Below are 23,863 nucleotides of genomic sequence, written 5' to 3' on the forward strand. Positions count from 1 at the left end.
GTAATGAAGTAATGAGACGAGCTGATTTTCGGGGTGTAAGTTTATTAATGGTCCTGATGCCGGTGGTTTGTACAAGGGTCACATATTTACATACATATACACACACATCGGACGTTGCTATGGATGGTTCGGATTGGGGAGCATTGTTGGCAACACCACAGTGTTTGCAGTGCAGCCATATTGGAAGTCCCAGGATGCTTTGCTGCTGCCGGAGACCCCAGTGACCTCGGTGATCGTCAAGTCTGGTCTGTCCGCTATGAATAGGCTTTGATCATTACACATCAGCAATGCAGAAAATTCAGAAAAAAAGTCATAAAAAATAACAATGTAAATCCGGTTAACTCTCAGTCACGAGGGGCTGAACATAGAAACGATGATTTCACCAAAATATGGAAACAGGAAACGTCATTCTGGATCAGTTTCCAGCACAGCACCATGAACGATGGAAGACGAGACGAGAATATCCTGATAGTGACGCTACGCGAAGACCTGCAGGGAACTCAAGAAGGCCGGAGGAAGTGGGATAGGGGGCTAATGAGCAACGCTGGGCGGATAGTCTGATAATTACAGTAGAGGTATCATACTGGGGTGTAAAGAAAAACATACTGGGCTTATAGTCTGATATTTACGGTATAAGTATTACTCTGTCAGGTACAATGGAGTATAATAAAGCATAGTGGCCCTATATTCTGATATATATGGTATAAGTATTACACTGTCAGACTGGAGTATAACAAAGGCTAGTGGCCCTATATTCTAATATTTATGTTCTAAGTATTACACTGTCAGTTGTAAGGACATGTAATAAAGCATACTGGCCCTGCATTCTGATATTTACGGTGCAAGTATTACACTGGCGTAATAAAGTATAGTTGTCCTATATTCTAATATTTACAGTAACAGGGTGGTGCTATATATGAGCACCCAATCAGAGGCTCCCAGAGTGATTCTGGTGATATATTCTGTCATTTACGGTATCGGGGAAAGCTTTATATTCTAGGATTTACGGGATATAAAGTTAGATCTAGGTGTCCTGGCCTAGATGAAAGTCTTGGAGTTAGAGTCTCATGCTGGGTTTTCTATTCTAATTTATACGGTAAGCATTGGCGCTTTCTGGGAGTTGAGAAGCGATGCTGCTCTTACATTTGGAGACTTACAGTATGTAATTTAGTGCGTGTGGTGTTATCACCCTATCATCACTTTAAACACATTAGAGCCTATATTCTGGGATTTACGGTACCGGTTATTAACACCTTCTATTGACCCCAGTGGATGCTGCAGTTGGCCTGTGCAGCACCTTAGGGGTTAGCAGAAGCCATTAAAGCTTTAACAACCACTGATTGGCCACGAAGGGGTTAAAGCTGTAGAAATATTGCCCTGGAGAGAGGCAGAGAGGGCGATACTTGTACACGAGCCACAAGGCCACAGCAGGCGGCTGGAGATTGTGGTCAGATCAGGCATCATCATAAAGTGTTACCTGATTGGCCAAGATCTCAGGCCCCTCCCATTAGGAGCCAAAAATCCCAGATCTGGGTGATTACCACAATTTTTATGGATTGCATTGCAGCCACCCCTAGGGTGATAGACGGCGCCCCCGCTGGTCTGGAGGAGTCCTAATTTGATTCTTGGTTTCTCAGAAAGTTCTTGCTAGTTTCCCGCAGGGAAGGTACGATACGGATCACACATACAGGTTATTATAAGGCATTAGCCGTGGCAGGAGGCCAGTGGGGACCCATGGGAAGGATTGGGGGTATGACCCCGTGATACGCCTTCTCGCCCGGGTCCTCGCCGGCCTCCACTAGATTAAGGGTGTTTCTCTGAGTCACTTTTGATTAAATTCTTGAGGGCGTTTTTGAGGCTGTTCTTACTGGGAGACTTTACCGCGGCTCGGCGGGGCTGGTCCCCGTCCTCGTCCCCCCGCAGCTCCATCTCGATGGTATAGATCACCTTGGAGCTGCGGGGGGACTCCGTATCTGCCTTATGTGTACCTTCCCTGCCTGCTAATTGCTATTTCTTGCGGGAGTCGCCCAGCCCTTTGGGTTTCTTGTCGCTGGATTTGAAGCTCCTGGTTTGGTCGAGCATGGAGAGAAGCGGTGTCTGGAAAAGCAAGGAAGAAAGGGTTAAATAGTCACATCCAAAGCTGCACTCACATACCTGCTATTAGACCTATTAATGTGCAGGAACTCACAGCTCACTACTACCACCTGCTGGTACAGTGTCTCTAATACACTACAAACTGGAGTATAATAATATCAATATATCCTAAATTAAATAGCTGTTAGACACTTCCAATAATGGACATCAAAAAATGTCTGTGGGTGGCATAGTTACCCCTAGACAAGAAGAGATTCCAACCAAAAATAAATAAAAATTAGTGATGAGTGAATATATTCGTTACTCGAGATTTCTCGAGCACGCTCGGGGGTCCTCCGAGTATTTTTTAGTGCTCGGAGATTTAGTTTTCATTGCCGCAGCTGAATGATTTACATCTGTTAGCCAGATTGATTACATGTGGGGATTCCCTAGCAACCAGGCAACCCCCACATGTACTTATGCTGGCTAACAGATGTAAATCATTCAGCTGCGGCAATGAAAACTAAATCTCCGAGCACTAAAAGATACTCGGAGGACACCCGAGCATGCTCGAGTAATGAGTATATTCGCTCATCAATAATAAAAATCAATATTTATTAATGTATATGTATTAAAATAAATAGATAAAACAGACAGGGCTGAAAAACCTTGAAATATGGAGGGAGAGGCACAGAAAAAATACCGGAGTACCAGAGTGGAATAAATACAAACCAATAAATCCCTGAAGAATTACTGAAAAATTAATAGGAACTTATAGAGCATGCAACAACTCTATGCCACTAGTACAAAATCAATTTATTGTCCCTGGGGAGGACAGTAATCAAAATGCAGTGATTAATATAATACTAAGGTATATAGTCACAAGTCACATAATGCAAGCTGTCTGGCACGTGATGCACCATGAACCATGATAGCTGATGCATCAATGTCAATATATTAATGTACCACAGTATCTACTGTATCAATCTTGTAATCACCAGCAAATATGCTCAAATAGATCAAAACATGAGACGCCCATTACCTCAAAGTGGCAAATGTTGCTGGCCAGTAGCAGTAGAGTATACTCTATGAGGGGGGCTGCATTATACTGTGTGTGTGGAGGGCTGCAGTATACTCTATGAGGGGGGCTGCATTATACTCTGAGGGGACTGCATTATACTGTGTGTGTGGAGGGCTGCAGTATACTCTATGAGGGGGGTTGCAGTATACTCTGAGGGGACTGCATTATACTGTGTGTGTGGAGGGCTGCAGTATACTCTATGAGGGGGGCTGCATTATACTCTGAGGGGACTGCATTATACTGTGTGTGTGGAGGGCTGCAGTATATACTCTATGAGGGGGGTTGCAGTATACTCTATGAAAGGGGCTGCAGTATACCCTGAGGGAGGCTGCATTATACTCTGAGGGGGACTGCATTACACTGTGTGTGTGTGTGGGGGGGGGTCTGCAATATACTCTGTGTGTTGCTGCAGTATACTCTATGAGGGGGTTGCAGTATACTCTGTGTGCGGGGATGCAGTATACTGTATGAGGGATGTTGCAGTATACCTTATGAGGGGGGCTGCATTATACTGTGTGTGGCAGGCTGCAGTATACTCTATTAGGTGGGGTTGCAGTATACTCTATGAGGGGGCTGCAGTATACTCTGAGTGGGGCTGCATTATACTCTGAGGGGACTGCATTATACTGTGTGTGTGGGGGGCTGCAGTATACTCTATGAGGGGGGTGCAGTATATTCTGTGAGGGGGGCTGCAGTATACCCTGAGGGGGCTGCATTATACTCTGAGGGGACTGCATTATACTGTGTGTGTGGGGTGCTGCAATATTCTCTATGAGGGGAGCTGCAGTATACTCTGAGGGGGTTGCAGTATACTCTGAGGGGGGCTGCAGTATTCTCTATGGGAGGCTGCAGTATACTCTGAGGGGGCTCCATTATACTCTATCAAGGACCATGAGGAGTGCATTATACTGTGTGTGTGTGTGAGGTTGCAGAATTCTCTATGAGGGGGGCTTCAGTACACTCTGGGGGTGGGCTGCAGCATACTGTGAAGGGGGTTGCATTATACTGTATCGAGGACTATCTGTCCCCATCATTCTTTCTCAGCCGGTGTAAAGAAACTCAGGAACAGGCGTCTAACAACTTCAATGTCGTCGATCACGCTCGTTTAATGGCCTGAACTCTGCACCTGTAAATACAGCTGAAATGTTTGTGAGATGTGGAATATGCGAGCATTTGGGGCCCCACTTTAAACTTTTGCCCAGGGCCCCACGTTCTCTAAAACCGGCCTTGGGTGTTACTGGAGTATCAGATGTTATACAGCTCTGGATGTGACTGGAGTAGAAGATATGACATGTATATGGATGCGTGTAGCATACAGTACTTGCAGCTTTGGCTGTGACTGAAGTGCTACAATATAATGCAGCTCTGGGTGCGACTGCAGTATAACATATGATGTGTATGTGTTGCAGGTCTGGGTGTGACTGGAGTAGGAGATATGACATGTATATGGATTTGTCTAGCATGTAGAACTTGCAGCTTTGCATGTGACTGGAGTTTATAGGGCATCACGCCTGACACTGGGGCACTGCTGGCCTCCCACTCACCTGTCTGCTGCCTTTTGAGCCTCTGGTTAATTTGTGAAGTTTTCCTCTTTCTAGGGCACTGTAAAGAAAACATGGCAGTCGTCAGTGAGGGGAGACAGAGAGAGGTGACAGCCTGGCCCTCACTCAGTGCCTGCCTGGCCCTCACTCAGTGCCCGCCTGCACCCACCTGAGCTGGCGCTGCACCCGGATCTGCCTCCGCAGCCAGCAGTAACGTATGAGGTATGCCAGGAGCGCCACAATGATCACCAGCCCCAGGGCGGCTCCAATAATGATGCCGAGCACCATGCCAGCGCGGACGGGTCCTGGGGGGAGGATGGTAGTGTTAGTGTCATGTGTGCCCACCTGTGCCCGTGCCTTGGGGGCAGGGTCGGTTCCTCACCTTTGTCGTAGACCAGCAGGTGCACAAAGGACGACTTCCCCACTACGTCCGGTGGGTTCTTCACATCGCAGGTGAAGGTCCCGTTGTCGCCATATTCCAGGTTGTGGACCACGATGGAGCCATCCTTGCTCCGGGGGTAGCCCACCCACTCGATTCGATCCTTAAAGATGCCCGTGTCGTCTATGTGCGCCTGTCCCTTGGAGTAGTGAAATATCTGCAGGAGACAAAGACCAAGTGTCCATGTTGGATTTAAAGGGACAGAATGCAGGGTGCTGCTGTTCCCTGTTATCAGCCAGTCTTACCGAGTACGTGCTTCTGCTGTTGTCAGGCTGGTAGTGCCAGGTGACGGAGATGTCGTCTGAGATCCATTCACTGGACCAGAACGTGCAGGAGAGGTGGGCCTGCGAGCCGACCGTGCCGTGTACCTCGCGGGCCGTGTAAACCTCAATGGCCAGGGCCGGCGGCAGCGCTGCGGGGCAAAGAAGATGTCAGAGCAGCAGAGACCCCCAGGGAAAGCAGACACAGGGCCGTATTTTTTCCTAAATTTCCACAAACGTCTACCCGACATCAGATATAAACTTTTCTTTTATCACAATAACACAAATTTGATAGAAATTTTCATATTTTGAAAACAATCAACAACAAAAAAACAAAGAACAGAGTTCTATTTGTAAATATTCTTTATAAGTTCCCAAGTCTTAAAGTGACGGTGCACACAGGCATTACTGGACCAAAAGGAGACTGTCAGCAAGCAGGCAAGCTGCTCTGTGGTGGATGGTCTTAGGTCTGGGAACTGCACCGCTCCCATTCGCTGGACCCCCCGGAGGACGAGGGACCTCACAAAGTACCCAGTGTGCAGGTTCACATTCCGCACAATACACAGCCATGTTAGCATCTGTCAGAAGCAGCTAGCCTACCTGCTGACGGTTTCCAGACAGCACTAGCTTTATATACACCTCCCGGATACAAAACATCTCGCCATAAATACGCAGCTGTGACCGCAGACAATTACATCTACGCCAAACATGGCGGCCGCCGCATACGACAGAACGGCTACGGATACGTATCACCGTGGTCACCGGCCCACTGTTCATTATGTGACTAGGAGCGAGGACTTACTCAGAGCGGAGAGCACTACAAGGCCCAGCAGGCAGCGGGAGGAGGTCAGCGATTCCATTGGTCGTCCAGTAGTGGGAGAGTCATAGGAGAAGCCCAGAAACCCTGAGATCCCGTGGCTGTGGAGTCCGGGAGGGACAGCGGGATCCTGCCTTAAAAACCCCAAAGGGGAGGAAGGGAAATCTTCTCCCCCGCAGACGACCAATCACAGGAGGGGGAGAGGAGCGAACAATGGAGACTGAGACCGGGCACCAGGGGGCAGCGAGGGGCAAAGAGACCACCAGGGATAGAAAGACTGTATCCCATCCTACCATGTGTATCTAATCCATCATGCCATACTGTTCTGGTGTATCTAATCCATCAGGTGTGATACTGTCCTGGTGTATCTAATCCATCAGGTGTGATACTGTCCTGGTGTATCTAATCCATCAGGTGTGATACTGTCCTGGTGTATCTAATCCATCAGGTGTGATACTGTCCTGGTGTATCTAATCCATCAGGTGTGATACTGTCCTGGTGTATCTAATCCATCAGGTGTGATACTGTCCTGGTGTATCTAATCCATCAGGTGTGATACTGTCCTGGTGTATCTAATCCATCAGGTGTGATACTGTCCTGGTGTATCTAATCCATCATGTGTTATACGGTCCTGGTGTATCTAATCCATCATGTGTTATACGGTCCTGGTGTATCTAATCCATCAGGTGTGATACTATCCTGGTGTATCTAATGCAGCATGTTTTATACTATCCTGGTGTATCTAACTCATCGTGTGATATTGTCCAAGTGTATCTAATCCATCAGGTGTGATTTTGCCCTGGTGTATCTAATCCATCATGTGTGATACCATCCTGGTATATCTGATCCATCATGTGATACTGTCCTGATGTATCTAATCCATCATGTGTGATACTGTCCTGGTGTATCTAATCCATCATATTTGATGCTGTCCTGATGTATCTAATCCATCATGTGTGATACCAAGGAGAAACTATCCTGGTGTATCTAACTCATCATGTGATAGTGTCCTGGCGAATGTAATGCGTCAGGTGTGATACTGCCCTGGTGTATCTAATCTATTATACAATACTATCCTGGTGTATCTAATCCGTTATACGATACTATCCTGATATATCTAATCCATCATGTGTGATACTGTCCTGGTGGATCTAATGTATCAGGTGTGATACTGCACTGGTGTATCTAATCCATCTTGTTTGATACTGTCATGCTGTATGTATCTAATCCTGCACTACTATACATCCCGGTTGGTGCATGTGGTTGCCATGGTTACAGACTTACACACGACTCCTTTCTCCAGTAGATCCGCCCTCCAGTCAGTAACCACGCCTTCCTCAGAATTCGACCAATGACAACGCGGCAGGCGACACTACTGCGCGCGTGTCCAGGGCGGTGACGTCACTGGGACAAGATGGCGGCGCTGTTATTGAGGTGACTTTAGTCGGTGATATTGGGGGGTCGGTGCTGTGGGGGAGGGGGCTGCAGTGCGCGGAGGTAAGGGGCCAGCAGTGTGGAGGAGGGGATCACCTGCGTGTGCAGTAAGCTTCGAGGGGCAAAGGTTAAAGTTAACGTGCTCGGGGGTCACCGTGTTGTACCTGGGGATGTAGTGCCCCGATTATTAGACAAACATGGGAGGGATGTGTGTGGGAGGGGGTTCAAACCACTTAAAGGTGTTCTCCACCGGTTCACATTGCGTTATGGGCGTCCGTAAGGCCGGTTTCATATTTGCGGTTGTGTCCGCAGCGTTTCTTCTGCAATTATCCACATGCGTCATGTTACACCGGTATAACGCGGTGTAACGTAGTCCGGTAACACCACCATTGAATGCAATGTCGGACGTATCGCTAGCGCACGCCAATGGGCGTGTGCTGGCGACGTGCCGTCATTGAGTGACGGACCCGAGACGCGGGCTGCAGCGTTTCCGGGTCCATCACTGTTAGGCTAGGTTCACACTAGCGTTGCGCCGCCCTGCGTCGGCGACGCAACGCGCGACGCACGTAAAAACGCGCGCAAACGCGCGCGCGTTTTGCGACGCGTGCGTCGTTTTTGACGAAAATCGGACGCACAGAAAATGCTACATGTAGCGTTTTCTTGCGTCCGACGCTAGCGTCGGAAACGACGCACGTGGCGAAAAACGCCACCAAAACAACACACGCGTCCCCTATGTTAAACATAGGGGCGCGTCGCCGACGCAACGGCGGCGCAACGCTAATGTGAACGTAGCCTTAGCGCAGATAGAGCTAGCAGATGCTCCGTCTGCGCTAGCGTGCTGCCATAATGGCACTTGCGTTAACAGCAGCCCGTTAACGTATTTGTTAAACGGGCTGCTATTAACGCAATGTGAACCCATTATCCTTCCACATGGGGGGGCTGCGGACGGCACCGCTCCCGTGTATATGGAGGGGCTCCCTGGGGTGCGGATGGCACCGCTCCCGTGTATATGGAGGGGCTCCCTGGGGTGTGGATGGCACCGCTCCCGTGTATATGGAGGGGCTCCCTGGGGTGTGGATGGCACCGCTCCCGTGTATATGGAGGGGCTCCCTGGGGTGTGGATGGCACCGCTCCCGTGTATATGGAGGGGCTCCCCGGGGTGTGGATGGCACCGCTCCCGTGTATATGGAGGGGCTCCCCGGGGTGCGGATGGCACCGCTCCCGTGTATATGGAGGGACTCCCCGGGGTGCGGATGGCACCGCTCCCGTGTATATGGAGGGGCTCCCCGGGGTGTGGATGGCACCGCTCCCGTGTATATGGAGGGGCTCCCCGGGGTGTGGATGGCACCGCTCCCGTGTATATGGAGGGGCTCCCCGGGGTGCGGATGGCACCGCTCCCGTGTATATGGAGGGGCTCCCCGGGGTGCGGATGGCACCGCTCCCGTGTATATGGAGGGGCTCCCCGGGGTGCGGATGGCACCGCTCCCGTGTATATGGAGGGGCTCCCCGGGGTGTGGATGGCACCGCTCCCGTGTATATGGAGGGGCTCCCCGGGGTGCGGATGGCACCGCTCCCGTGTATATGGAGGGGCTCCCCGGGGTGCGGATGGCACCGCTCCCGTGTATATGGAGGGGCTCCCCGGGGTGCGGATGGCACCGCTCCCGTGTATATGGAGGGGCTCCCCGGGGTGCGGATGGCACCGCTCCCGTGTATATGGAGGGGCTCCCCGGGGTGCGGATGGCACCGCTCCCGTGTATATGGAGGGGCTCCCCGGGGTGCGGATGGCACCGCTCCCGTGTATATGGAGGGGCTCCCCGGGGTGCGGATGGCACCGCTCCCGTGTATATGGAGGGGCTCCCCGGGGTGCGGATGGCACCGCTCCCGTGTATATGGAGGGGCTCCCCGGGGTGCGGATGGCACCGCTCCCGTGTATATGGAGGGGCTCCCCGGGGTGCGGATGGCACCGCTCCCGTGTATATGGAGGGGCTCCCCGGGGTGTGGATGGCACCGCTCCCGTGTATATGGAGGGGCTCCCCGGGGTGTGGATGGCACCGCTCCCGTGTATATGGAGGGGCTCCCCGGGGTGTGGATGGCACCGCTCCCGTGTATATGGAGGGGCTCCCCGGGGTGTGGATGGCACCGCTCCCGTGTATATGGAGGGGCTCCCGGGGGTGTCGACACACTTTTCATGCCCCCAAATTGTGACATCATCTAGTAGTGGAGATGCCCTGTGTGACCCAGACTTCTGCTTCTTCCATCAGACACAGCGCGTGGCGATGCCTGAGCTCCCCGCTCCGCCCAGGCCTATGCCTCCGAAAGTAAGTGTCCCCCTTTGTGGATGATCGCTGTCCTGTGACACAACACTAGAATGCTGATTTAAAGGGGTCTTCCTTGTGTTTTTTTCAGCACTGTTCCCATGGGGACGTCGGCCAAGCAGGAGATGGATCGCTTCTGGGACAAGAATGCCCGGCTGAGCCGCCCCGTGTCTCCCCATATCTCGATCTATAAGTAAGACATATTGCCACCTGCACAGCCCGCTCCTCCAGGACCCAGCAGCAGACATTCCTCGGCGGCACTAGGTGGGCATCACCGTGCCTTGTGCCAGGGAAAGTTGTCCCTTCAGCAAGTGCCGGGCCGGCGGCCGCATTGTTCTTCCGCCCTCTCGCATACCGGCTCCATGAATGACCCTGCTATGTGAGACGAGGGGTGAGGATGGCAGCGGCTCCCCCTCACAGCATTCCTGACACCATCCCCACTGGAGAATGTGCCATCGCTGCCCCCCACCCACCGCCGCCAGTATCACTCGCAATTTATATCTACAGCTTTGGTTAATTTTGGATCCAGATTTGTATTTATGACCCTAAAGTAAATTGGCGTTTACTAAAGGCCCACCCGAATCCCAGCCATGTACATAATGTGTGTTCTGTCCACTGTTGGACAACTGCATGAAGAGCAATTTCCCGTGACATGGGAGCTCCCATGATACACTGCACAGCGGACGATGTAGTGTGTACAGTGCTCCCTGATCCTGAGGGTTGTCAGGAAAGTGGTAAATGAGTGCAGCTCAGTATGTGACTATATCCCCGTAATATACACCGTACTGTAGGGGGCAGCTGTGAGATGGAAATCTGCAGAATTGTGAGCACAGATCTGGATGTGACTGGAGCTCAGGACCTGATATCCGTCTGTACTGACCACTGGCTCTTTTCTCTTCACAGATGGTCTTTGCCCATGATGATGTCCATCACGCACAGAGGAACGGGGGTCGCCTTGAGTGCTGGTGAGTGCCGGAGATTGGGTGGTGGCCATATTTGTTCTGTATTATACCATGTGCACAGAGGGGGGCACCACAAACCCCTCCGCCTTGTATGATCGCCCTGTCCTTCTCAGGTGTGTCGCTGTTTGGCCTGGCCGCCCTGGTTCTCCCTGGAGACTACGCCTCGTACCTGGACCTCATCAAGTCTCTGAGCCTCGGCCCAGCGCTCATCTACTCTGCCAAGTTTGCCATTGCTTTCCCTGTCATGTATCACACGTGGAACGGCATCCGCCACCTGGTGAGTGTCGGTATTGGCCTAGATGCTTCGTGCTCTTAGTCACAGCCAAAGCTATATCTACTCGTCTGTTGTTCTCCCATCTCCAGAGCAGAGGGAAGAAATAACGATGCAGCTTTGGATGTAACTGGAGTAGAGGGAATCAGTGTCCCGGCAATGACCTTCTCCTTTTTTACACAGGCCTGGGACCTCGGCAAAGGTTTTAAGATCCCTGAGGTGTACCAGACGGGCTACATCGTGCTGGCGCTCACCCTCCTGTCTGCGGCGGGCGTAGCTTCCCTGTGATCCAAAGAATCCTTCATTGCTTCTAATTGGGATTTCTAGGGTCTTATCCAATGGCCCCCATGTCAATATTCCACTCTGCCATAAGCCCCTCCAAAGACAAAGGTGCCCCTCCATTGGCTATTAAAGGGAAATGTCTCGAAACCAAGGATTGTCTCTCTGACCCATTCTGCATGATCGGAGTCCACGCCCATCACCCGAACACACAAAGGACCCCATTGTCCTGGTTTATTGTGGGAAGGGAATTAAAATTCCACAATTCGCGTGGGGAGCAAGGAAAGGACAATTGTAAGACCGAGGGATGGCGACACGGATCTTAGTATCAAGGGGTTATGTATTTAAAGGGATTGGTTACATCCCACTCATTGTTAGACCAGGCTATACCCCTTTTAAAAACAGTTATGTTCTGGGTTTGCTGGGGACATTCCCACTGTGGAAAGTGAATTATTGGCCTGGTAGAGACCTGGCAGTCTACTTTCAGCTTCACATGTAGAGGCTACGAAAGTGGATCATTCCCCTTTAACCCTGGCTATTACATAGAAGGGAATACGTTTCCTCACTATTAGGTGAAATAGTTCATATAGCTCTTCTTCACTTTAGGGGAGTCACGTCCCCCCCCCCCCCCCATTTCTATGCCTGAAAGGTGAGAAAATGAAACTTTTTTTTGAATCAATAAAATATATTGTGTAAGAGAAGTGTCTGTCGTCCTCCTCGCAGAACCCCCCTCTATGATCTCCGGCCGCCGCAGACACATGAGACATTGTCCGCAGGAATGATCATGTCTCTGAAGAATGTAGAGGGGGTGGTGCAGCCCCCTTAGTGCTGGACACAGACTGTGGTTCTGACCATTATTAACCCAGTGCTGGAGAGAACTCCGCACTGTGCCCACCAAGTGGCATTTCACACACATTAACGCCCTCTTGGGGTAATATGTGGTAAAACAGTGAGTGATGTGTCACATACTGAGGAAGCCTCCATTTAACTAATACCTGGGGTAGCTGAGATACAGGTCGCTGTTTATTAAAGTCGTCACAGAGTGCGGGCTGCAATCACTCCCCCTCTCTTGGGGTCCGGTGTGACTGGGGTGGTCACTCTCTCTTCATATGTTACTTGTAAATTATAATGAAATAGGACAGGCTGTTCTCTGGTTTAATGAGGATTTACAATGGCAGCTTGACGTACTCAATCGTCCCCTGGACTCATGGGTGCCTCATGATGACTTCCTCGGCCTTCATTGGGGCTGGCACGGGGCTGTTGCGCCCCTTTCTGGGGGGTGCCCTTCTGAATGAGACCAGCACGGCTGCTGCAGATCTTCATCTTTTTTTCTGTGAGAGGAACCTGTTGGTCCAATTAAGAGAGTTCCTAAAGTGATCAGATGGCCATCTTAAAAGGACAGTGTTACAATTGCAGACCTGAGGCAGGTCATAATTGACGCCTCTCCATTATTAATCTGGCTTAATGTCACCTTACAATAGCAAGGTGGCATTAACCCTTCATTACCCCATATCCCACCGCTACACGGGAATGGGAAGAGAGTGGCCAAGTGCCAGAATAGGCGCATCTTCCAGATGTGCCTTTTCTGGGGTGGCTGGGGGCAGGTGTTTTTAGCCGGGGGGGGGGGCAATAACCATGGACCCTCTCCAGGCTATTAATATCTGCCCTCAGTCACTGGCTTTACTACTCTGGCGGAGAAAATTGTGCGGGAGCCCACGTCAATTTTTTCCGCCATTTAACCCCTTAATTTACTAGCTAGAACGGCCAAATTTTGCATAGACACACTACTAACAGTAGTGTGGAATATGCAAAAAAAAATGGGGATATGAGATGGTTTACTGTATGTAATCATGTCTCATATCATGTCGGGTTTAGGAAGGAGATAGCAAAAGCCGGTAATTGAATGATATATATATACAGTGGGGCAAAAAAGTATTTAGTCAGTCAGCAATAGTGCAAGTTCCACCACTTAAAAAGATGAGAGGCGTCATAGGTAGACCTCAACTATGGGAGACAAACTGAGAAAAAAAAATCCAGAAAATCACATTGTCTGTTTTTTTAACATTTTATTTGCATATTATGGTGGAAAATAAGTATTTGGTCAGAAACAAAATTTCATCTCAATACTTTGTAATATATCCTTTGTTGGCAATGACAGAGGTCAAACGTTTTCTGTAAGTCTTCACAAGGTTGCCACACACTGTTGTTGGTATGTTGGCCCATTCCTCCATGCAGATCTCCTCTAGAGCAGTGATGTTTTTGGCTTTTCGCTTGGCAACACGGACTTTCAACTCCCTCCAAAGGTTTTCTATAGGGTTGAGATCTGGAGACTGGCTAGGCCACTCCAGGACGTTGAAATGCTTCTTACGAAGCCACTCCTTCGTTGTCCTGGCGGTGTGCTTTGGATCATTGTCATGTTGAAATACCCAGCCACGTTTCATCTTCAATGCCCTTGCTGATGGAAGGAGGTTTGCACTCAAAATCTCACGATACATGGCCCCATTCATTCTTTCATGTACCCGGATCAGTCGTCCTGGCCCCTTTGCAGAGAAACAGGCCCAAAGCATGATGTTTCCACCACCATGCTTTACAGTAGGTATGGTGTTTGATGGATGCAACTCAGTATTCTTTTTCCTCCAAACACGACAAGTTGTGTTTCTACCAAACAGTTCCAGTTTGGTTTCATCAGACCATAGGACATTCTCCCAAAACTCCTCTGGATCATCCAAATGCTCTCTAGCAACCTTCAGACGGGCCCGGACATGTACTGGCTTAAGCAGTGAGACACGTCTGGCACTGCAGGATCTGAGTCCATGGTGGCGTAGTGTGTTACTTATGGTAGGCCTTGTTACATTGGTCCCAGCTCTCTGCAGTTCATTCACTAGGTCCCCCCGCGTGGTTCTGGGATTTTTGCTCACCGTTCTTGTGATCATTCTGACCCCACGGGGTGGGATTTTGCGTGGAGCCCCAGATCGAGGGAGATTATCAGTGGTCTTGTATGTCTTCCATTTTCTAATTATTGCTCCCACTGTTGATTTCTTCACTCCAAGCTGGTTGGCTATTGCAGATTCAGTCTTCCCAGTCTGGTGCAGGGCTACAATTTTGTTTCTGGTGTCCTTTGACAGCTCTTTGGTCTTCACCATAGTGGAGTTTGGAGTCAGACTGTTTGAGGGTGTGCACAGGTGTCTTTTTATACTGATAACAAGTTTAAACAGGTGCCATTACTACAGGTAATGAGTGGAGGAAAGAGGAGACTCTTAAAGAAGAAGTTACAGGTCTGTGAGAGCCAGAAATCTTGATTGTTTGTTTCTGACCAAATACTTATTTTCCCCCATAATATGCAAATAAATTGTTAAAAAAACAGACAATGTGATTTTCTGGATTTTTTTTTCTCAGTTTGTCTCCCATAGTTGAGGTCTACCTATGATGTAAACTACAGACGCCTCTCATCTTTTTAAGTGGTGGAACTTGCACTATTGCTGACTGACTAAATACTTTTTTGCCCCACTGTATGTTTTTCGTTTTTTTTTTTTACACATGGATCCCTTGTATAGCCGTATGTCGGTTTTGCAAGCCTGCGATAAAAACACGCAGTACGGATTACATACGGAGGATGCCATGCGCAAAAAACGCTGAAACACCCTGCCTACGGAGGAGCTACGGACCACTATTTTTGGGACTTTTCAGTGTATTACGGCCGTAATATACGGACCGTATTTTCATACGCTGAATGTGAAGCCGGCCTACTGATGTAAAATACTGACCAAATACTGCGAGTGTGACGGCAGCCTAACAGTTTGGAACGCAAGAGTCATAAGTAACAACAGTACAATAATTAAAGTGAAATAAGACGACCCTGCTCGTGAGAGCTTACAATCTACAATGAGGTGGGGAGATACAAAGTACAGGTGTGTATTTACAATGCCATCTTCAGAGGTTGGGGGATAGTGAATGGGCTACACACACTAAGGTTATGTGCACACATTGCGGATTTTTCCACACTGGTTTTGCAAAATCCGCAGGTAAACCGCACTGCGGTTTTTATGCGGATTCCACCTGCGGTTTTACACCTGTGGATTCCTATTGAGCAGGTGTAAACCGCTGCAGAATCCACACAAAGAATTGACATGCTGCGGAAAAAAACACCGCTGCGTTTCCGCACGTTTTTTTTTTTTCTGCAGCATGTGCACTGCAGATTTTGTTTTCCCTAGGTTTACATGGTACTGAACAACGCATGGAAAACGGCTGCAGATCCACAGCATCAAAACCACTGTGGATCCGCAGCAAAATCTGCAACGTGTGCATATAGCCTTACACATAAAATGACTTTGATTAGGGAACGTGATAGGCCACTCTGAACAAATATTTTGAGCGAGCGCCTAAAACTATGCAAATTGTGGATGGTCCAAATTTCTTGGGGTAGAGCATTCCAGAGGATTGGTGCAGCATGGGAGAAGTCTCGGAATGGGAGGTACGGATTAGTGCAGAAGTTAGTCTGAAGTCATTTGCAGAGCGCAGCGGTCAGCTAGGCTGATATACCGAAATGAGGGAGGAGATGTATGGGGGTGCCGCACTGTGGAGAGCTTTGTGGGTGAGAACAAGTACTTTGAATTGGATCCTGTAATGAATGGGCAGCCAGTGTAATGACTGGCGAAGAGCGGACGCGTTTGAGTAACAATTAGTCAGATGGACGACCCTGGCTGCCGCATTAAGGATGGACTGGAGAGGGGAAAGTCGAGTGAGGGGGAGGCCAATTAATAGAGCGTTGCAGTAGTCCAGGCGGGAGTGGATCAGGGTGCTATTATGGTGCCACCGACTGAGAGGGAAATGTCAGATTTAGGGAGGTTAGTAGACGGCAGGAGCAGAAGAAGTTCAGTTTTGGAAAGTTTGAGTTTCAGATAGAGGGCGGACATGATGTTGGAGACTGCGGACAGACAGTCAATGGCGTTCTGTAGTACAGCGCGGGTAAGGTCAGGGGATGACATGTATAGTTGTGTGTGATCAGCATAAAGATGGTACTGAAAGCCAAATCTGCTGATGGTCTGTCCTATTGGGGCCGTGTAGAGGGAGAAGAGAAGTGGGCCAAGAACTGAGCCCTGAGGTACCTCGACAGTGAGAGGAAGAGGAGATGAAGTGGAGCCAGAGAACAGAACACTGAAGGAGCGGTCAGAAAGACTGGAAGAGATCCAGGATAGAGCAGTGTCCTTAACTCCTTCCTGCCGCGGCCCTTTTGTGTTTTTGTTTTTCGCTCCCCTCATTCCCAGAGCCATAACTTTTTTATTTTTCCGTCAATATGGTCATGTGAGGTCTTATTTTTTGCGGGACGAGTTGTACTTTTAAACGACACCATTGGTTTTACCATGTCTTGTACTAGAAAACGGGAAAAAAATTCCAAGTACGGTGAAATTGCAAAAAAAAGTGCAATCCCACACTTGTTTTTTGATTGGCTTTTTTGCTAGCTTCACTAAATGCTAAAACTGACCTGCCATTATGATTCTCCAGGTCATTACGAGTTCATAGACCCCTAACATGTCTAGGTTCTTTTTTAACTAAGTGGTGAAAAGAAATTCAAAACTTTGCTAAAAAAAAATGTGCCATATTCCGATACCTGTAGCGTCTCCATTTTTCGTGATCTGCGGTCGGGTGAGGGCTTATTTTTTTTGCGTGCCGAAATTACGTTTTTATTGATACCACTTTGTGCAGATATGTTCTTTTGATCGCCCGTTATTGCATTTTAATGCAATGTCGCGGCGACCAAAAAAACAATTCTGGCGTTTCGAATTTCTTTTCTCGCTACGCCGTTTAGCGATCAGGTTTATGCTTTTTTTTTTTTTTTTGATAGATTGGGCGATTCAGAATGCGGCGATACCAAATATGTGTAGGTTTGATTTTTTTTTATTTATTTTTTTAATTATTTTGGATGGGGCGAAAAGGCGTGATTTAAACTTTTATATATATATTTTTTTTTTTCCATATTTTTAAAAACTTTTTTTTTTTACTTGTGCCGTGCTTCAATTGCCTCCATGGGAGGCTAAAAGCTTGCACCACTCGATTGGCTCTTCTGCATAGCAGCAATCATCAGATCTCTGATATGTAGCTGAAATGCAGGCTTGCTATGAGCGCCGACCACAGGGTGGCGCTCACAGCAGGCATGCATCAGTAACCATAGAGGTCTCAAGGACCTCTATGGTTACCATCCTGATGCATCGCCGACCCCCGATCATGTGACGGGGGTTGGCGATGAGGTCATTTCCATCCGGAAGCGCCGGTTAAATGCCGCTGTCAACGTTTGACAGTGGCATTTAACGGGTTAATAGTGGCGGGTGAATCACGATTTCACCCGCCGCTATTGCGCGCACATGTCAGCTGTACAAAACAGCTGACGTGTCGCGACTTTGATGTGGGATCACCGCCGGAGCCCACATCAAAGGGGACACGACATGCGCCGTACTAGTATGGCGCCCATTGGGAAGGGGTTAATGCCTAGTGACTTGAGCCTTGAGAGTAGGAGAGGGTGGTCAACAGTGTCAAAAGGTCGAGAAGAATGAGCAGAGAGTGGTCACCATTGCATTTTGCTGTCAGAAGGTCATTGGTCACTTTGATGAGTGCAGTTTCTGTCGAATGTAGAGGGCGGAAACCGGACTGTGAAGGGTCTAGGAGGGAGTGAGTGGAGACGTAACGGGTAAGGCGGGAGTAGATCAGGCGCTCCAGGAGTTTTGAGATGAAGGGGAGATTGGAGACTGGTCTGTAGTTGTTTGTGCAGGATGGGACGAGGGTGGGTTTCTTTAATAATAGAGTAATGATAGTGTTTGAAGGAGGAGGGGAAATAGGTACACACCTTCCCAGTGACATCCGGTCTCAGTCCGTTACAGGCGCTAACTAGGTTGTCCGATCTCCTGATCCAATCGGTGAGACGTCTGGAGGCATCTGCGGAGCGGGAGGTGAGACTCACCTTAGCAGGGGGTATCTTGGTGGGCATATCCCACGTGCCGATGAAGGTCCCCCATGGACTGAGCTAAAGATAAGAGATGAGGGAGACAAGTATAGTATGCTCGTCTTCTCCAACTACATCTGCTACTGTAGCTTCCCTGTAAGAAGATATATGTAATAGTATGAGGGATGACCAAAACCCACCTTTGCCCTTGGGACCCCTGACAACAGGTGACCTCTGTCATTGGAGATGAACTGTGTGAAGCCATCTTGGAAAGCTGCTGCCTGGAACAAATGAGGATGATGAAAATATGTATACACTGACCAAACGTGGGCCCCCAGAGGGGGCAGGATATGGACATTACCTCCTGGCGGGGGCGGGGGACGCTCCAGTTCTGCAAGCGGGTGGAAGAGAAGGCGCCATCATACTGGGAACGGGAAGGAAGAGATACTGGTGACCAGTCTGTAAACTAGTGAAGGTGCCCCCTCCTGTCTGTGTGTCAGATCCCCCTTAAAGTGAACTTGTCAGGATTTTGCTAAGTAAATTACATGCATTGTTATGTTGGCACTGTTACACTAATTAAAATGATACCTGGGGTGAAGAAATCTGTCTTGTGGTTCTTGTGTAATTGGTGTAGACGTTTGCAGTTACTGATATGCTCATGTTCCAGGGCCGGACTGTAGGCAGAGTCTTATCTTTCTGCTCTCAGCCAGAGAAACCAAGGAGAGACCTGTCCAGAGGCCACCCTGAAGCACAAACAGTCTGTCTCTATGATAAGGACCATGTTTGTGCTTTGGGGTGGCCTGTGGGCAGGTCTCCCTTGTTTTCTCTGGCTTAGAGCAGGAAGATAAGACTCTGCCTACAGTTCTGCCCTGGTGCGTGGGCATCTCATTAACTGAAAACTTCTAAGGCTGCCGTCACACTAGCAGTATTTGGTCAGTATTTTACATCAGTATTTGTAAGCCAAAACCAGGAGTGGAATAAATAAATAATAAAAGTATGATAGAAACATATGCACCACTTCTGCATTTATCACCCACTCCTGGTTTTGGCTTACAAATACTGATGTAAAATACTGACCAAATACTGCTAGTGTGACGGCGGCCTAACACTGATTACACAAGAACCAAAAGACAGATTTCTTTACCCCAGGTATCATTATAATCAGTTTAACAACGCCAAGCAGACAATGCCTGTAGTTTACTGAGCAAAATCCTGCTGACAAGTTCGCTTTAACTCTACCCCTTAGTCCCAAGGTGATGGACTCCACTACTCAGAAGCTGTAGGCAGTGGCATACTGCCTATGGCAACAGACCACATGGCCGCTATGGGCCCGTGAGTCGGGAAGGTGGGAGCAGTGCCAGCTGTAGCACCAGGCCCCCTGCCCAGCATCGTGCTTTCAACTGTATTGGCAACCTGGTTATGGATGCTGATGAGAGGGAGCGTCAGCTGGCACTACCTCTCACATCATTCCCCAGCTGTCTCTGAGCTCTGTGATGTCTCCGCACAGAGGGTGCAATGACATCACTACAGCACGCCCTTTGTGCCAATCAGTGCAGAGTCAGAAGACGCGCTGCAGAGACGGAAGCAACGGGGAGAGGTGAGTATTTTTAATGTGGGGCCCATTATACTGTATGGAGGAATATATGGGGCCTATAATAATGTACAGAGGACTAAATGGGACCTATACTACTGTACGGATGACTAATTGGCCCTATGTTACTGTATTGAGGACTATATGGGGCCCATAATATTGTATGGAGGACTATATGGGGCCCATAATATTGTATGGAGGACTATATGGGGCGTATAATTTATGGATAACTATATGGGGCCTGTTATACTGTATGGAACACTATGTGGTGCCCATTATACTATATGGAGCACCATGTGGGGCCCATTATATTGTATAGAGCACCATATGGGGCCATTATACTGTATGAAGCACTATGTGGGGCCCATTATACCGGGTGGAGCACTAGGTGGGGACGATTATACTGATAGGAGCACTATGTGGGGCCCATTATACAGTATAGAGCACTATGTGGGGACCACTATACCGTATGGCGCACTATGTGGGGACCATTATACCGTTTGGAGCACTATGTGGGGCCATTATAGTGTATGGAGCACTATGTGGGGCCATTAAACTGTATGGAGGACTGTGGTGCCATTATACCGTATGGAGCACTATGTAGGGCCATTATACAGTATGGAGAACTATGTGGGGCCATGATACTGTATGGAGCACTATATGTGGACATTATACAGTATGGAGAACTATGTTGGGTCATTATATTGTTTGAAGCACTATGTGGGGCCACTGTACGGTATGGAGCACTGTGTGGGGCTATTATACGGTATGGAGCACGATGTGGGGCCATTGTACCGTATGGAGCACTATGTGGGGCTATTATACAGTATGGAGAACTATGTGGGGCCATTATACTATATGGAGCACTGTGGAGCCATTATACTATATGGAGCACTATGTGGGGCTATTATACTGTATGGAGCTCTATGTGGGGCTATTATACTGTATGGAGCGCTATGTGGGGCCATTATACTGTATGGAGCACTATGTGGGGCTATTATACTGTATGGAGCACTATGTGGGGCTATTATACTGTATGGAGCACTATGTGGGGCTATTATACTGTATGGAGCACTATGTGGGGCCATTATACTGTATGGAGGACTATGCAGGGTCATTATATTGTATGGAGCGCTATGTGGGTCCATTATACGGTATGGAGCACTGTGTGGGGCTATTAGACGGTATGGAGAAAGTTGTGTGGGGCTATTATAAGGTATGGAGCACTATGTGGGACCATTATACCATATGGAACACTATGTGGGGCCATTATACTATATGGAGCACTATGTGGGGCCATTACACCGTATGGAGCACTATGTGGGGCCCATTATACCGTATGGAGCACTATGTGGGGCCATTATACTATATGGAGCACTATGTGGGGCCATTATACTATATGGAGCACTATGTGGGGCCATTATACTATATGGAGCACTATGTGGGGCCATTATACCGTATGGAGCACTATGTGGGGCCATTATACTATATGGAGCACTATGTGGGGCCATTATACTATATGGAGCACTATGTGGGGCCATTATACTATATGGAGCACTATGTGGGGCCATTATACCGTATGGAGCACTATGTGGGGCTCATTATACCGTATGGAGCACTATGTGGGGCTCATTATACCGTATGGAGCACTATGTGGGGCCATTATACTGTATGGAGGACTATGCAGGGTCATTATATTGTATGGAGCGCTATGTGGGTCCATTATATGGTATGGAGCACTGTGTGGGGCTATTAGACGGTATGGAGAAAGTTGTGTGGGGCTATTATAAGGTATGGAGCACTATGTGGGACCATTATACCATATGGAGCACTATGTGGGGCCATTATACTATATGGAGCACTATGTGGGGCCATTACACCGTATGGAGCACTATGTGGGACCCATTATACCGTCTTGAGCACTATGTGGGGCCATTATACTATATGGAGCACTATGTGGGGCCATTATACTATATGGAGCACTATGTGGGGCCATTATACCATATGGAGCACTATGTGGGGCCATTATACCATATGGACCACTATGTAGGGCAATTATACAGAATGGAGCACTATGTGGGGCCATTGTACTGTATGGAGCATCATGTGGGATCATTATACAGTATGGAGCACTGTGTGGGGCCATTATACCGTATGGAGCACTACGTGGGGCAATTATACTGTATGAAGCACTATGTGGGGCCATTGTACTGTATGGAGCATCATGTGGGATCATTGTACAGTATGAAGCACTATGTGGGGCCATTATACCATATGGAGCACTATGTAGGGCAATTATACTGTATGGAGCGCTATGTGGGGCCATTGTACTGTATGGAGCATCATGTGGGATCATTACAGTATGGAGCACTGTGTGGGGCCATTATACCATATGGAGCACTATGTAGGGCAATTATACTGTATGGAGCACTATGTGGGGCCATTGTACTGTATGGAGCATCATGTGGGATCATTATACAGTATGGAGCACTGTGTGGGGCCATTATACCATATGGAGCACTATGTAGGGCAATTATACAGAATGGAGCACTATGTGGGGCCATTGTACTGTATGGAGTATCATGTGGGATCATTGTACAGTATGAAGCACTATGTGGGGCCATTATACCATATGGAGCACTATGTAGGGCAATTATACAGAATGGAGCACTATGTGGGGCCATTGTACTGTATGGAGCATCATGTGGGATCATTATACAGTATGGAGCACTGTGTGGGGCCATTATACCGTATGGAGCACTACGTGGGGCAATTATACTGTATGAAGCACTATGTGGGGCCATTGTACTGTATGGAGCATCATGTGGGATCATTATACAGTATGGAGCACTGTGTGGGGCCATTATACCATATGGAGCACTATGTAGGGCAATTATACAGAATGGAGCACTATGTGGGGCCATTATACTATATGGAGCATCATGTGGGATCATTATACAGTATGAAGCACTATGTGGGGCCATTATACCATATGGAGCACTATGTAGGGCAATTATACTGTATGGAGCACTATGTGGGGCCATTGTACTGTATGGAGCATCATGTGGGATCATTATACAGTATGGAGCACTGTGTGGGGCCATTATACCATATGGAGCACTATGTAGGGCAATTATACAGAATGGAGCACTATGTGGGGCCATTATACTGTATGGAGCATCATGTGGGATCATTATACAGTATGAAGCACTATGTGGGGCCATTATACCATATGGAGCACTATGTAGGGCAATTATAGTGTATGGAGCACTATGTAGGGCAATTATAGTGTATGGAGCACTATGTGGGGCCATTGTACTGTATGGAGCATCATGTGGGATCATTATACAGTATGGAGCACTATGTGGGGCCATTATACCATATGGAGCACTATGTAGGGCAATTATACTGTATGGAGGGCTTTGTGGCATCATACTGTGTGTGTGAAGGAATCACAGTAGGGGTATCATACTGTTTCGGAGAGACATTTTTGATGGCATCATACTTTATGGGGGCAATGAAAGGGAAATCTACGTTTTTTAATAGGAGAAAAATTACTTTGCATGGCTATAAAGTTGTGAGATATACTCTTCTGTAATCCTGCAGAATATTACGTTTTTGCTTTGGGGGGAGGAGTGTAGTAATTAGAACTTCTGCTCTGGGGCCCCATGATGTGTATGTACTGCTCTGAGTCGGTGTCGGTACCTGGTTGGCGCTGTAGGCGGCGGCCATGATGCTCCTGGCTCCAGTCTGTGTACACCGGCGTCTCCTAGCAACTGTTACCATGAGGGCCGGGGCAGTATGGCTACAGCTAGCGCGTGATCATCACCTCAGCCAATCAGGGCGCGGCATGTTCCGCGGCCAAT

At 48.6% G+C, this 23,863-nt stretch overlaps 3 protein-coding genes across 4 annotated transcripts; 1 reads left to right on the forward strand and 2 right to left on the reverse strand.

The window, feature by feature from the left end:
- Positions 1-22: 22 nt before the first annotated feature.
- Positions 23-7,527, reverse strand: MPZ (myelin protein zero). Its single transcript, XM_069728838.1, has 6 exons — positions 6,197-7,527; positions 5,380-5,546; positions 5,078-5,291; positions 4,865-5,000; positions 4,699-4,756; positions 23-2,097 (listed from the first exon to the last, which is right to left on the reverse strand). The coding sequence occupies exons 1-6, from the start codon at positions 6,252-6,254 to the stop codon at positions 2,008-2,010; spliced, it is 723 nt and encodes a 240-aa protein (XP_069584939.1). The 5' UTR covers positions 6,255-7,527; the 3' UTR covers positions 23-2,007.
- A 13-nt stretch (positions 7,528-7,540) lies between these two features.
- Positions 7,541-12,173, forward strand: SDHC (succinate dehydrogenase complex subunit C). The gene is made up of 6 exons (XM_069728841.1): positions 7,541-7,645; positions 9,907-9,963; positions 10,052-10,153; positions 10,864-10,925; positions 11,036-11,199; positions 11,377-12,173. Exons 1-6 carry the CDS (start codon positions 7,626-7,628, stop codon positions 11,479-11,481), a joined length of 510 nt encoding a protein of 169 aa, XP_069584942.1. The 5' UTR covers positions 7,541-7,625; the 3' UTR covers positions 11,482-12,173.
- Positions 12,174-12,473: 300 nt separating this feature from the next.
- Positions 12,474-23,781, reverse strand: CFAP126 (cilia and flagella associated protein 126). Of its 2 annotated transcripts, XM_069728839.1 has the most exons (5): positions 23,703-23,781; positions 18,768-18,830; positions 18,607-18,687; positions 18,311-18,487; positions 12,474-12,816 (listed from the first exon to the last, which is right to left on the reverse strand). In XM_069728839.1, the coding sequence occupies exons 1-5, from the start codon at positions 23,727-23,729 to the stop codon at positions 12,661-12,663; spliced, it is 504 nt and encodes a 167-aa protein (XP_069584940.1). In that variant the 5' UTR covers positions 23,730-23,781; the 3' UTR covers positions 12,474-12,660. The 2 variants fall into 2 exon arrangements, with proteins under 2 accessions (XP_069584940.1, XP_069584941.1); XM_069728840.1 differs by lacking the exon at positions 18,768-18,830 and having other exon boundaries at positions 23,703-23,772.
- Positions 23,782-23,863: the final 82 nt, after the last annotated feature.

Source organism: Ranitomeya imitator, chromosome 1 (assembly GCF_032444005.1).
Source record: "Ranitomeya imitator isolate aRanImi1 chromosome 1, aRanImi1.pri, whole genome shotgun sequence".
NCBI lineage: Eukaryota > Metazoa > Chordata > Amphibia > Anura > Dendrobatidae > Ranitomeya > Ranitomeya imitator.

Bases quoted from the DNA above. Each gene is read 5' to 3' on its own strand.
- MPZ (XM_069728838.1), bottom strand. From the start codon at position 6,254: ATGGAATCGCTGACCTCCTCCCGCTGCCTGCTGGGCCTTGTAGTGCTC. The intron at 5,547-6,196 runs GTAAGTCCTCGC...TTTGCCCCGCAG, and splicing joins TGTAGTGCTCTCCGCTCTGA to CGCTGCCGCCGGCCCTGGCC. The intron at 5,001-5,077 runs GTGAGGAACCGA...TCCTCCCCCCAG, and splicing joins CCTGCTGGTCTACGACAAAG to GACCCGTCCGCGCTGGCATG.
- SDHC (XM_069728841.1), top strand. From the start codon at position 7,626: ATGGCGGCGCTGTTATTGAG. The intron at 10,926-11,035 runs GTGAGTGCCGGA...TGTCCTTCTCAG, and splicing joins GGGGGTCGCCTTGAGTGCTG to GTGTGTCGCTGTTTGGCCTG. The intron at 11,200-11,376 runs GTGAGTGTCGGT...TTTTTTACACAG, and splicing joins GGAACGGCATCCGCCACCTG to GCCTGGGACCTCGGCAAAGG.
- CFAP126 (XM_069728839.1), bottom strand. From the start codon at position 23,729: ATGGCCGCCGCCTACAGCGCCAACCAG. The intron at 18,488-18,606 runs GTGGGTTTTGGT...TCTTATCTTTAG, and splicing joins CAGGGGTCCCAAGGGCAAAG to CTCAGTCCATGGGGGACCTT. The intron at 12,817-18,310 runs GTGTGTACCTAT...TTGGACCAACAG, and splicing joins GACCGGATGTCACTGGGAAG to GTTCCTCTCACAGAAAAAAA.